Raw genomic sequence first — 14,224 nt, 5'->3', positions numbered from 1 at the left:
CCATAAATGAAAAATTTTCAAGCTGACCAAAAGCAGTGGCCCAGGAAATTTAATGCTGCAACCATTTTTATTGTTTCATTTTCTCACTTTTAAAGATGCCATAGAGTAACACAAAATCAAAATGGCATGCAGGTCACAACATACGAAAACAAGCTATGTAGACAAAAATCAGAGTCTGACAACATTTCAGATCAGGTCATTGTAAGAATATGTTTGATTGCAGTGTTATCAGTGGGAGTTTGAGGTTCCAGAATTGCATTTGCAGATCATCGCAGTTTAAGATATGTCTTAAGACTATCCCAGCCATATAAATGTAACAATAGCTGTGAATATTAAAAAAAAAAAAAAAAAAAAAGGATAACTGAAAGTTATGTCTCCAGTAGAAAGAAATTGGAAAGGAAAGAAGATAAGCTAAGTAAAATGGAAATAAGTTAGCCCATAATATTTGAAGAAGTTATTGACATTTACTGCTTAATAAAACAGGTTCCCGGCAAGATCTGTTAGCATTTGTATTGGAAGTACTTGGATCTTCTTTTCCTATAGGCCTCAGGAGTTGAGAAAAAAAAAATCTCAATTTTTTTTGGAGTTTCTGAAATAATGTGAGGGCCCTGTGGCAGCTTATCAAAATGATACATCCCCTCATGTTTTCAGTGTGGTGAGTGTTATTCATGAAAGGACAGCTACAAGAGCATGTGTTCGTTATCTGCAAGAACTGATGGTTAGCAAGTGCAAAGACTGTGGTAGCATTAGAAGATGGGTAAGGTGCAGAGGTTTAAGCCCTGACAGATACATAGCCTACACTTCTGGCTGGGAACGGGCCTTGTCGCCTGCTCTTCCATGAACCATAGCAGGGGATTCTCCTGGAGAATGCTGGTTTTCCCAGCTCTGTGGCCGGGAAATGTGTTAACAATACAGAGTTATGAATTGTTAGCAATTTGGTGCTGTAGCTGGGCAATTATCTGTTCTTGTTTGAACTTGCTCACTAGCCCAGTTGTTTAATTTAACAGTACAGATGTAGCAAAGTGATTGCACAATGCAGCACAATATCTCTGGCAACATGACAACGTATTACACTGAACATCTCCAGAAAAGCTCTGGCAATTCACACTAGAACAATTCAAGAGATCGCCATCTGGAGCCATCTGTGCTGCTGTTTTGCCAGAAATACCACCATTCCCCACTACAGTCAGCAGAAGCACACATGTGCCACCATCACTTTCAATAAATACAGCAGGATATGAGCTGAAGTGAATGACAAATTGGCGTGTTTGCTTTCACCCTCTTGTTCTGGATTATGCAAGAGTGGGCAGTAACCCTTGGCAAAAAGGCAGGATGCAACAATTCCTCCATCCCCTGTGCCCTGCTGCTGAGCATGACAGAGCCATCTGTCACACCCATTAGTTTCACTCTTCCCTGTCTGTAAATAGGGATAATAGCACTGCCATCGCTTTGCCCTCAGAGGATATTGTCCGGAGGCTTTCCCAGAAGACAAGCTAGTTAGCTGCTCCATTGTGTCACATAACAGGTTTTGAGCTGTGTCACAAGGACATTGCATGGAATGGCAATGAGGCAAGTCACCGTAATAAATTGCTGCAGGAACCAATTGTATAGACGACAAAAATCTTGTGGAAGAGATGCATGAAATACTAGCAAGTGCTCCTGTGAGCACTGGAAGTAATGACACCTGGTGTCTTATGGTTATGTGTCTGATGGTCGATTGATTTTGGTGCTGGAGATCTTTCTCAGTGAGGACAAATAAACAATTCCTCTTTTCTGCCTGGCAGCCTAGTGTCATGAAATCTATAGGCATTTTACATCTTTGAGACAGTTACCCCTCTTAGAGCACAGCTAACCAGATTTAAAAAGGATTTTGTGTAAAAAAAAAAAACAAAAACAAATAAACAAAACAAAACAAAACAAAAAAAAAGCAGACAGACAGAGAGACATAAGCAAAAGCATCATACAAGAAGTCAGAATAAAAACAGTACCTTGGACATGTAACTAAAGAGATATACTTACTGCCATCATAATTAAGTGTTGCAAATTTGGCTTGTTTCTCTGCACAGCCAGCACTGTTGCATACTCTCATTTGCAGTTCATACCAGGTTGCCTCCTGGAGGTCATACAGTATGTAGGACTTTGACAAGGATGTCCGCTGAGCAGTTGTCCATACTGTTGTTCCAAACGGACGGTACTCCAGGGTGAAGGAGGTGATGGGGCAGCCACCATCATTCCAGCCTATCAGGTTCAGCCTCACTCTTGTGGTATTGATACTAGCAAAGAGTTCTTGTTCCTTCGAAAATTGTGGCTCTGGACGTAATGATATATTTCAAGTGAAACGCTTGAGTATTACAGATAGAGGGCTCTCAAAAAAAATAATATTAAAATATATTATTTCTGGTACAGTCCTAGCTGTACCAGACTCAATATCTATATATTCTACTCCTTCCCTGCTACCTCCGTCCCCCCCCACCCCTTGCCTTCTTCTCACACTATGCACCAGACTCAAAAACCTAGATTTTCAAATCCATATGTGAAAAATATCCATATGTCTCTGTATGGACCTGACTTCTCTGTTTGCACTTATTGGCAAAAGTCAGCTTGTGAATCTAGGGCAGAAACTTCATATCATTAAATGCTTCTGTTTACTGTCTTGCAAAAAAAAAGAAAAGGAAAAGATATTTCCATTCAGAAAGGGGTTGGCAGGTTGGCATTTCTACATACTGGTCTTGCTTTGGGATCTAATGTTGGTTTCAGATGATATATAAAGTTTTTTGACAATTCCATGTAGTAGGGGTATACTGACAGTTAAAGTGGCACTTTAGAACTGAAATAATAACAGTAGGTGGACAAAACAGGTCATAAGCAAATGTTATTTACATTAAGATTATTGTAGAGTACTTAAAAGTATTATTCTGCTAACTGCTTAGCAGAAAAAACATTTTTACTTTTGGAAACTACAACAAAGCTAATAAAAATCATCTATAATATGATGTTTTATCCCATGTCATAGCAGCATCTTATCCTATGAGGCCTTTTTTATTTTTGCCTTTCTTGATGATGTTCCAAAATATATACTCACGTCTACAGGAATCTAAAAGAAATTGGTGATTCCTGCTGTGGATTTTGATTTATTTTGGTTGGCTTTGTTAATGGCTTTAGATAGAGATGCTTCTTCATCATTCACATGAACAAGAATGATTTTAATATTCTAAATCACACAATACTTTGTTCAGTCTGTAAATGTAACACAGGTACTAATATCAAATCCCAGAGAAATTCAAAAGGCTGAGAAATCTGCTTTCTCATGAACTACTTGCATGTTACCTGTACCATGCATAAATCTCTCCTCATTTCAGCCAAAGAAATCTAGAACATCCATCGTCTTGTTCTCTACATGTCACTTTCTTTAAAGTCAGTGGATCATTTTCCCTGGCCACCAATAATCTCAGCATGTACAGAGGTGATCTGCTGCCTCTCCTGAGCTTCAGCAAGCGATACCAGTTACATCTACTGCATACCAGGTCTTCCTTATGCCATTGAGTGTCAAATAAAATTTTCCACCTTGCTGTGACACTCTAGAGATCTGCAACAGCACAGGTGTGATGAATAGTATGTAGGAGAGACATACCTATCACTGTAAACTGACTTTATTATGAAACAACTCTCAAATCAGAGAGTCATAACCAGTGTGAAGAGGTGCAAGATGGGGTTATATTCAGGGCATTATGCAAAACTACTCCACTCCTTGGACTTCATCTTTAACTGTGTGTGTGCCAAATTTGTTCATAATTGTGAGACATATTCATGTAGAAATATCCTCAGCAACTTGGACCATGGGACCCACTGCTCAGTTACTTGAAAACTCCATAAATTTTAGTTGTTTTGCCTTGCAGAACTTTATGCAAACTTCTCCTTTATTTTTGGCACCTATTCTGTTCAAAGGATGTTTGCTACTTGCATAGTTCTTGCAATATTAGCTCAGAGCAGAAATAAGACATTGGTTCCACTTGCACTGCATATAAACATACTCTCCTCTTACTTCAGCACCCAGACAAATAACATCCTGAATTTTTACATCAGTACAGGAAACAATTTCCTCTTGGAAATTGCTATAGCCTGTGATAGCAGCGATACTGACTTCCCAAGTATCTATCAACCCATTTTTGAACAAAATTGTAACTGATATAAAGAAAAAATATGAGCTGATACACATGTTGAGTCTCACAGAGACAGCCATTTCTGTCATAACACTGACAAAATGGACACAATTGGAAATGTTTCCAAACCCAATATTAAAATATCCAAACCCATCATCTAATCGAACCAAGATCTAAAGTACAATGCAAAAGCTTTAGGTGGGCAAAGGGGGATGCAAATTAACATACCTTTTCCAAGCGTTTTGGCCTCTATGATCTCACTGATGCGTCCTGGCCCCACTCCATTCTGCGCAGTTAGAGTAAACTTGTACCAAGTGCCACATTTCAATGTTTCTAAACGGTAGGACCTCTCACTAGGGCTAATGGGAAAACTGCCCCACTGCTCACTGTTATCTTCTGAATACTGCAAAATATAACCTGCAGGCAAGGCACAAATGGTAATGATAAACCTGACATGAATCACAAATTCTGAAGATAATACAACAAATAATTTCAAAGACGTCATGAAGCTAAAAAAGTCCTGCGCACAGGGAGACATACAGCTCTCCCCTGACTAAAAGACATCAAGCAATACATACATTGCCTTCCATTAAAAGAGCTTGAATATCATTTTAATGATAGATTCAAAGGGAAAAGAAAGGGATAGGCATTTCTAAATACCCTTAAATCAGCAATAAAGACCAGATGATGAACCTGGACCCTCAAAAAATGAATGGTTAGAGATTACATGTCTAGAAAATCAGAGAGTGTAACTGTCATAACAGATGAGGATACACTGGAAGGAAGTGATTAAATCTGTGATTAAAACACCACAAGAGAAACTGCAATTTGCTGAAAGCTGTTATCACTATGATGGTGCACATTAAAAACTGACAGCAATACAGATTGCTTTGTTTTTCTTTATTTTTTTTTATTTTTTGAGCCAATCATAGTTATATACTAATCCTGTCAACATATGACAATTTATGAAGAAGTTGCAATTAACCTGAATTGTATTACCTCGGATAGAACTGCCACCATTGTCTCCAGGTATCCAGGAAAGAGTGATGGAGGAAGATGTAGTTTTGGACACAGTCAGTCTTGGCTGGTCTGGTGGAACTGGATGGGAAATAGTTAAAAATAGAAAATAGATTCAAATTATTAGATGTGATCTTAATCCCACCTAACAGTCATTTATCAAATAACTGTTTTGAGTTGCAAAAAAATGCAAATTATTTCTGTCAAAGTGTCTATTTGGCTGACATCCTTGGTTAAGACAAGAGCAGACAGGCTCTCATTTATGTTTAAATTTTTTACACAGTTTTGTCTTTCAGTTCTTAACCCTTGATTTTCTGATATGAAAATTTGCAGCTAATTAAAACACAAATAACATCTGAGCATTTGTTCAAATTTTGCCTTAGTGTGAATAAGATCATCTCCTGAGTAGTAAATTCTTGGTATGCAAATTCATATGCTCTTTTCTGACATTACTGTTAATGTGTACTCCTGTATTGTCATTACTTTTCACATATCAACAATGTTAGGAAAAATTTATTTACTTCAGGAAAAAAATATATACAATGATGGTGGTAAAACACTGGAACAGGTTTCCTAGAGAAGTGGTTGATGTCGCATGTCTGCCAGTGTTCAAGAGGCAATTGGATAATTTCACAGAATCACAGAATTTCTAGGTTGGAAGAGACCTCAAGATCATCGTGTCCAACCTCTGACCTAACACTAACAAGTCCTCCACTAAACCATATCCCTAAGCTCTACATCTAAACGGCTTTTAAAGACCTCCAGGGATGGTGCTCAACCACTACTATGGGCAGCCTGTTCCAATGCCTAACAACCCTTTCAGTAAAGAAGTTCTTCCTAACATCCAACCTAAAACTCCCCTGGTGCAACTTTAGCCCATTCCCCCTCGTCCTGTCACCAGGCACGTGGGAGAACAGACCAACCCCCACCTCGCTACAGCCTCCTTTAAGGTATCTGTAGAATCATAGAATCATAGAATCATAGAATATCCTGAGTTGGAAGGGACCCTTAAGGATCATCAAGTCCAACTCTTGACACCGCACAGGTCTAACCAAAAGTTCAGACCATGTGACTAAGTGCACAGTCCAATCTCTTCTTAAATTCAGACAGGCTCGGTGCAGTGACCACTTCCCTGGGGAGCCTGTTCCAGTGTGCAACCACCCTCTCTGTGAAGAACCCCCTCCTGACGTCCAGCCTAAATTTCCCCTGCCTCAGCTTAACCTCATTCCCGCGGGTCCTGTCACTAGTGTTAATGGAGAAAAGGTCTCCTGCCTCTCGACACCCCCTTACGAGGAAGTTGTAGACTGTGATGAGGTCTCCCCTCAGCCTCCTCTTCTCCAGGCTGAACAGGCCCAGTGACCTCAGCCGTTCCTCGTACGTCTTCCCCTCCAGGCCTTTCACCATCTTCGTAGCCCTCCTCTGGACACTCTCCAACAGTTTCATGTCCTTTTTATACTGTGGTGCCCAGAACTGCACACAGTACTCGAGGTGAGGCCGCACCAGCGCAGAGTAGAGCGGGACAATCACCTCCCTTGACCTACTAGCGATGCCGTGCTTGATGCACCCCAGGACACGATTGGCCCTCCTGGCTGCCAGGGCACACTGCTGGCTCATATTCAACTTGCTGTCTACCACGACCCCCAGATCCCTCTCTTCTAGGCTGCTCTTCTAGGCTGTAGAGAGCAGTAAGGTCTCCCCTGAGCCTCCTCTTCTCCAGGCTGAACAAGCCCAGCTCCCTCAGCCGCTCCTCGCAGGACTTGTTCTCCAGGTTCGTCGCCCTTCTCTGGATCCGCTCAAACACCTCAATAATGATGCCCTCATTAATATGGTTAGCCCTGAAATGGTCAGGCAGTTGGACTAGAGGGTCTTTAAAGGTCTATTCCAACCGAACTATTCTATTCTATTCCAATAAATACATTATATAAATTTCAACATGGATATGAAAAGAAGTTGGCAATATGTACCAGTTGACCTTATCCTGACATTTCATTTTAAATGTTTCCTCATATTTTCCATCAGCAAAATTCTGCTCTTGGATAATGAAGTTTTTGCTCCCAGTGTAAGTACAGAGGTAAACTTCTGTTGACAGCTTCTTAAAAGCTAAAGACAAGATTTTCCTCTCTTTCCGAATTTTGTAATTTTTAAATAAATACATCTACTTTTTATTGGAAGAAGACATAAGGTCATACCTTTTTTGGTAAATAACATGAAAATAACTGAATGCAAACAGTTGTCAATCCAACGTCCAAATCTTGCATGCAGACTTAACTGCAAGTTTGTTAATCATTCCATCAAAAGCAAAACATCTACCATATAAGAAAATACTGATATCTGAGTCAAAATGACATGCATAATACTTTCTTCATTAATTTGGAAGAATGAAATTTTTATTAACATAGATTAGTACTAATATTTTATGTATACCCGCTAACACATACCTATGTATTACGATCACATAGCAGTTAATAGCTGTGATAACAATTACAAGATAGATTCTTACCTTGTACCTGCAAATTCAAAATTATTTCATCTGATCCCCAGTTGTTACTGGCCACACAGCTGTAGTATCCAGAGTCTTCTGCTTTCACAGTACGGATGACAAAGCTGCCATTGCTAAAGATGCTTCTTCGCCCATCAATCATCACTAGACTGGGTGTCCCGTTACTACCTCACAGGAAACAAAATGCATACATTAAAGAAGTTACAAAATTACTCAGAATTGGATGTTTTTGAAGCAACTAAGAATGAAAAGAAAATTTGGATGGGTATGGGGTGGTGGGAGGTCCTCCTTTATAAAGATAACAAAGGAGTACTTTCTGCTGGGAAACACCTGCCGTTCACTTAAAGAACTCATTTCTTCTATCTGCTCTTTCATAAAGTGTAACAATAAAAGGCTGTTCCTGGCTACAAAGTACATCATTATATATATATGTATATAAAAAAAAAGGTTATGTGTATCAATCCAAAAGATGGCATCAGAGCACTGCAGTATCACTGCTTACACAGTGCTTGGATGAAAATTATTGTCCATGTGTGTTTCCATGTGTGACTCTGTCAAACTGTGAAACTACAGATCAAAACAAAATAAGGGAAAACAAGAAATGTGCAAGGCACATGTTTATACACTGTTTATACACTCCACAGTGTGATTGAAATGCATCAGACATTTTTTTTCTGAGATTGAAATGCTACTGTGGCCCTAAAGTTAAAAGAGAAAGGTCACCTAGATTTAACATTTTCATTTAACTTTTGCCCCTTCTTCATAACTTTTCTTCTCTTTTTGATACCTTCTAATCACCACATCCAATCACTTTTAGTTCAAGGAATTTTTGAACTTCTGCTCTACTGTGACTGTATGCAGTCCCCACAAATGACCCTTTTCTTATCTTCTGATCCTTCTCTGTCATGAAGCATTGACATCTTCAGGATTTTAGGCACATGGACTTTACTTGAGTAATACATTTAGTTGCTGGTTACCTATCCTTCATCCATTTGACTGTTGGAGCTGGGTCTCCAACAGCTTTGCAAGGGAGGACAATGTCCTTCATCCAGGGAGTTGTCACCGTGCCACTGAACGTCAAAATTCTGGCAGGAGCTGAGCAAGAGAGAGTGAGAAGACTGAAATGAGGTGCTTATTCATTCATACAGTCATTTGAAGGGAAACACACACACAAAGAACTAAACCTTGAAACACGAACCCATCTCTTTCAAAGCCATGCTTTTAGGTAACTTACTCCACTTAATTCATAATAACAGCTACTTACTTAAGAACAAATGCTGCAGTTTTAGTATCTGGAAGACAAATAACTAGCAGAGAAACGAAAAGGAAGACTGGAAGAGTGCTTGTAGAACAAAAGAGTAAAACTGGTTATTGATCATCTTTGCTGATCTTTGTCTGCTTTGTAGTAAATATTATGGATGAAAATTATGTGAAATGGCTGCTTCTCTCCAAAATTCCAGCAGGAAGGGTCTGCAATTGACAGGTATCTTACCAAAGCTAAATTACTGATCCATGACATTTGTTATAATAAGTCTTGGCTTCATTTAAACTATGAGAAAACCAATGCTTATACTCCTGAGGAGAAAGTTGTACGTACTCTCAATTTCTCTGTCAGGTTTAGGTTACTGGGATTAGTTCTTAATTACTAAACTACGCTTTCATTGGCTCAGGAGCTATCTTTGTTTTAACTTGCCTCTCCTATGAAAGAGGTAATTTCTGAAAAGCTCTTTCCATGTCTCAGTTATAATTCTGTGATCATAATTTTTCTTGTTAACTCTCTCTCTCTCTCTTTTTTTCTTTTCTTTTTTTTTTTTTGTTTTTAAACTGGTGATTTTGGTTACCTACAATAAACATACTTCTCTCAACTCTTTATAGAAATGGACCATATCAAGCTCTTCAGAAATATACTTTGCTGTCTGCTGTCCAAACTGGTCTTTATTCTTGAAAAATAGATTTTTCACCATGGATGAGATGATTTATGCAATTATGTAGTCCAGTATATTTTTTATCCCTAGCAACAGGGTGGTGTTAGTCAACATTTGAGACTAAAACTACAGATAACTTCTTTTTCCAACAGTAATCATACTGTTTAATGGGGTGGCATAAGCGTGATTCCACAGAAGAAATTCAAACTGGGTTGGTAGTTTTTTTCCAGGTCAGTTAAAGGCAAGATGGCTTATTGCCACCGCTTTGGTCAGGGAGTGGAGCCAGAAAGGAGTATTCAGCACTTTTTGCAATGACAAGTTGAAGCCATTCTGGCAGCTGAGAATTACCAGAAATGAACATGGCTGATTTTAGAACAGCTTATACAGAGCTCCGAAATACTGGATTGAATACACAGAGAAGCTTTTAGGTGCCTTAGAAAAGTTCATTCAAGTGTGTAGATATATCCTCAAAGTAATATAAACAAACATACTATGTGTTTAAATAAACAAACAAACTAACAAAAATTTGGGTTTACTAAGTTTGTATTAGAACTCAAAAGACAACCACAAATTAATATTTCTGTATTATTATCTGTCAGGTATTTCTGTAGAGGCTAAACTATACAACAACACTGACTTCAAATGTGGAAATAAGAGTGGCTTCTTTTTGGAAAATGTTCTATGAAAGAACCTATGAAAAATGTAGAGATAATTATATATTTTTAGCTTATGACCTTGAGACTAAAGGAGCTCAAGACATGTCAACAGAAGTTTCTCTTCCCTGTTTTCTGAGAAAGCACAGATTCTAATACAGTGCCTGGAAATATTACTTTCTTTTTTATTCACTGAGAAAGCTCAATTTATTTTAATGCCAAGTTCTAGTGAGAATTTATATTTTAAATATATTTCCCAATTGCCCTATTGGCTCCAGAATACAAACGTTTGTTTTTTTTTTTCTTTAAACATGACATTTTCCCATGAACTTTAAGATGGACAGGCTTGTTACAACAGCTACTGAATTAAGCAAAATAAACCTTCATATGTTAACTTGTTAATACACCTCAAAGAGTGTATGTGAAGTCCACAAACATGTACAGACACTTAAATCAGTTCTGCTCATGTCACCTTTCAGGTCAGCTAAACATATAAACAAAGTATCACCTGTGTAGTTTCAGTCTATAACATACATAAACGCTAAAGTTGTGTTAAGTTTCAGTGAGATTTATTACTCAAAAATCACACTTGATAGAAACTGAATTCTTTTTGGACTTTAAACATACATTTCAAAGACACATACTGAATACAGATACTTAAAATACTGTATTTTTAATCCTGATCTACTTCAATCATCCACATTGATCAGACCTTGCATTTAATAATCCTTTCTGCACCAACTGGAAAAATGCTAGCTAGCATCAAATATAACTGTGATTTTTCATCTCAATGGGTTTTTATCCTCTACTAATAATATTAAAAAAAAAAAAAATCTTGCATAATGGAGCAAACCTTTTAGAATGAAGGGAAATTACTTCAGTGGGCTGCAGTGGGATTTGAGATATTCGTAAAAAGAAATGATTTCACAGATTATACAACCAGTTTGGACAGTATAGCCTATGTTCTCTTCAAGCCTTGTGGAAGATTAAGTTTCCCAAGAGATATTTCTTTGGTCACAATTTTAACTGAAAACATAATAGCTTTTTAAAGATTTAGTGTAACAGAAAAAGTCCAGGTTAGGTGTTGCCACAATGCTACTTTCCAAGCTGCCAAATACTGGTATGTCCACTCCTGGCATTACAGGAGCTGAACAGACAGACCTGGCTCCCTCCTGGCTGCTCTGATGGTTAGCCTCAGAGAAGGGTGTTTCTGCTTGTGCTACCTCAAGGAGGTGATACACCTGAATAATGCTAAGACAATGAATGGTCATTAAGTATAATGAAATAGACTTGCTTTGCACTGTGGCACTCCTAAGGATATATCTTCTAGAAAAGATTTACAAAGGCCTATACTACCACAAGCCATGGGCTAATTAGCTACTGAAACTGAAAAATGCTCATTCTACCCAAAGACTGCATATGTGATATGAAATGTTGATGCCACTGAAATTAGTGTTACAAGGCTCATTTGTCTTCAGTGACGTTAGGTTTTTGTTGCAGGAGATGTCTAATGGCACTCGAGCAATCTTAAAAAGCAGCAGGAGATGCTGCCAGCAATGACTGCCTACAAAACGCATCTGGCCCGCTCCTAGTAACTCTAGGGCATTCTGAACACTGGTGGTCAGAAACTCGAATTCCTGTTCCATGCAGGCATTCCCTCTGCACCATGAAGTCTGAAATCTCATTTAAAATGAGATATTAATCCTTTTCTCCCTATCTTCTCCACCTCTCCAGCAGTGTTTCTCAAAATATTCAGCTATTTCTAACTGCTGCCACTTTAGAACAAAGCATGTATAATGCAGGAATCCTGCTGAAGCCTTCAGCATGACTTGGCACCATTATTACCAAACTTTTTTTTTTTATATTCATTTATTTTTAGTAGTTATGTTAACAGTGAATACTTCATTAAGTCATAGGTTTGGTGCTATATCTCTAGAGCACATTTCTGTTGTAGTTCTGATTTTCAATATCCTGTGTGTTTCACTGCATTGTGATGTGCAGAAGTAATACAAACTTCACAGCAGCGTAGGACAGTGGTAGGATTGCAGATCATAACTCAGAAGCGCACATTACAAAGCATAGAGGACTATTTTTGTGAAAATAGCCACAGCTTCTTATGCATTATCTATTTCTTTCATGCACTGAGTGCTTTTAACGAGGTGGTAAAACAACATGAAAATTCTTAACTTCAATTTTATTTATAGCTTAACTTCTAGTAATGTTCTGAGACTGCTAACAGGTACACAAACAATAGAAAACTAGTAACAAAATAAATGCCTAGTGAAGTTCATCTGACAGTAATAGGTTTGGAATATTAAGATGTATTCATAAGGTTGAAATACCTTGAGTCTCATAGAACTCTCCCTTTTGAGCCAAGAGAACTTTGTGTAGCATGTAGGCAATTCAGCTGTAGGCCTTGCCTTGTTGCTATCAAAGCTACGCAAATACCTACCCACCAGCCTGACCTTGGATGGCATGACATTGGATTAGGACCATGTCTGTTCATACATTGTACTGGGTCTGGCTGGAATGTTAACCTTCCCAGCAGCAGCCCATACAGTGCCGTACTCTGCACTTGTAGCTGGAACAGCAGTGTTGTCACACCAGTGTTGTGTCTACTGCTGAGCAGCAGTGGCACAGCATCGGGCCTTTCTCTAACCCTCCTAGGGGGTGGGCAAAAAGTGAGGAGAGAAACATCACTAGGGCAGCTGACCTAAACCAACCAAAGGGATATTCCAGACCATGTGATGTCACACTCAGCAATAAAAGGTGGAAACAGGAAGAAGAGGGGAGGGGTGGGCTCTCGTTGGGAAAACGTCGGTCCTCCTCTCGAACACCGGCTACGTGCGTTGAGGCCCTGCTTCAAGGACGTGGTCAATCATCACTCATTTGTGGGAAGTAGAGAGTCATTTCTTTCCTCTGCACTTCCATATAGCCTTCATTTATTTTATTTGTTTGTTTTCCTCCCTTCTTTTTATTTTTCCCTTTCCCCTTTCCCTTTTTATTTCCCTTTAGTTAAATTGTTTAGTTCATAATAATCTTTATTTAATCATTATTATTATTTCCCTTTAATTAAATTATCCTTATCTCAACCTGTGAGTTGTTCTTTGCTTTACTTCTCCCCCTCCTCATCTAAAAGAGGGGGAATGAGAGAGCAGTTGTGGGGTTTAGCTGCCCAGCACGGTAAAACCACCACATACATGTATTTATTTCAAATTATACAGTCATTAATTGAAGATAGAGAGGTACCTTCACTGAAGAGTGAGCTTTCTCATGATAATGAGGTTTTCTGTGTGTTTAGTTGTTTAAATTATGAATTCTATTACCTACTCTAACTGTCGTGGAAGAAGTGTCCATAACTTCTTTGCAAGATGCCATAACATATTTTTTTTCTCTAGAGAACACAACCAGATTTTAAAGGCACAGGGGAACAAGAGCCATGGCAGTTCACTGCAGCTTAATCCAAACAAAAGAGCAATTGGTTAATACCATGGGTTAGGAGTCTCTTTCATTTACTTTCTCAAAGAATATAGTGTGTATTCCTGTACGCCGAATTCTTAAAGAAACAGACTGATAAGGTGTGTATAGTATCATGTCAGTCCTGTATGCAGTTTAAAAACATTAAATACACAAAGCAACATAGACTAGGAGACAAATCTGTTAAACATTAATGCTCAGGTAGTCTACAAGAACAGGAGAAACTTAACATTAAAGTCAGAGATTTCTTCCAAAAGGATTAGATTACTATTCATCTAGTTCTGTCATCGTCATGTTGCTGGGAAATGCCATTCTTAATCAACCATGATCAGAAAACAAGAAGAACAAGGTGCGTGCAAGGTTTTCTCTTTTTTATATATATTTGATAGGCTAAAAACACAACTTCCAAGACAACAATGAAGCATAATTTGGGGGGACATAATCTGCTTACATGGAGACTGAACTTTTATCTCTGTAGTTACTTTTCATTTG

General features: G+C 38.5%; 1 protein-coding gene across 1 annotated transcript in view; it reads right to left on the bottom strand.

Annotated features, from left to right (window-relative positions):
• Positions 1–14,224, bottom strand: part of DSCAM (DS cell adhesion molecule) — a gene marked incomplete at both ends in the record, with an annotated part of 475,592 nt that overhangs the window by 44,932 nt on the left and 416,436 nt on the right. Inside the window, 5 exons of the mRNA XM_084306215.1 lie at positions 2,020–2,310; positions 4,389–4,577; positions 5,160–5,258; positions 7,678–7,841; positions 8,655–8,772. Coding sequence (XP_084162341.1) covers positions 2,020–2,310; positions 4,389–4,577; positions 5,160–5,258; positions 7,678–7,841; positions 8,655–8,772 — 861 coding nt within the window. The remainder of the gene's footprint in view (positions 1–2,019; positions 2,311–4,388; positions 4,578–5,159; positions 5,259–7,677; positions 7,842–8,654; positions 8,773–14,224) is intronic.

The sequence above is a fragment of the Netta rufina genome (genome assembly GCF_964035555.1).
Source record: "Netta rufina genome assembly, chromosome: 1".
Taxonomy (NCBI): Eukaryota; Metazoa; Chordata; class Aves; order Anseriformes; family Anatidae; genus Netta; species Netta rufina.
Note: the sequence above shows the minus strand (reverse complement) of the source record. Positions and strands in the feature narration are given on the sequence as shown.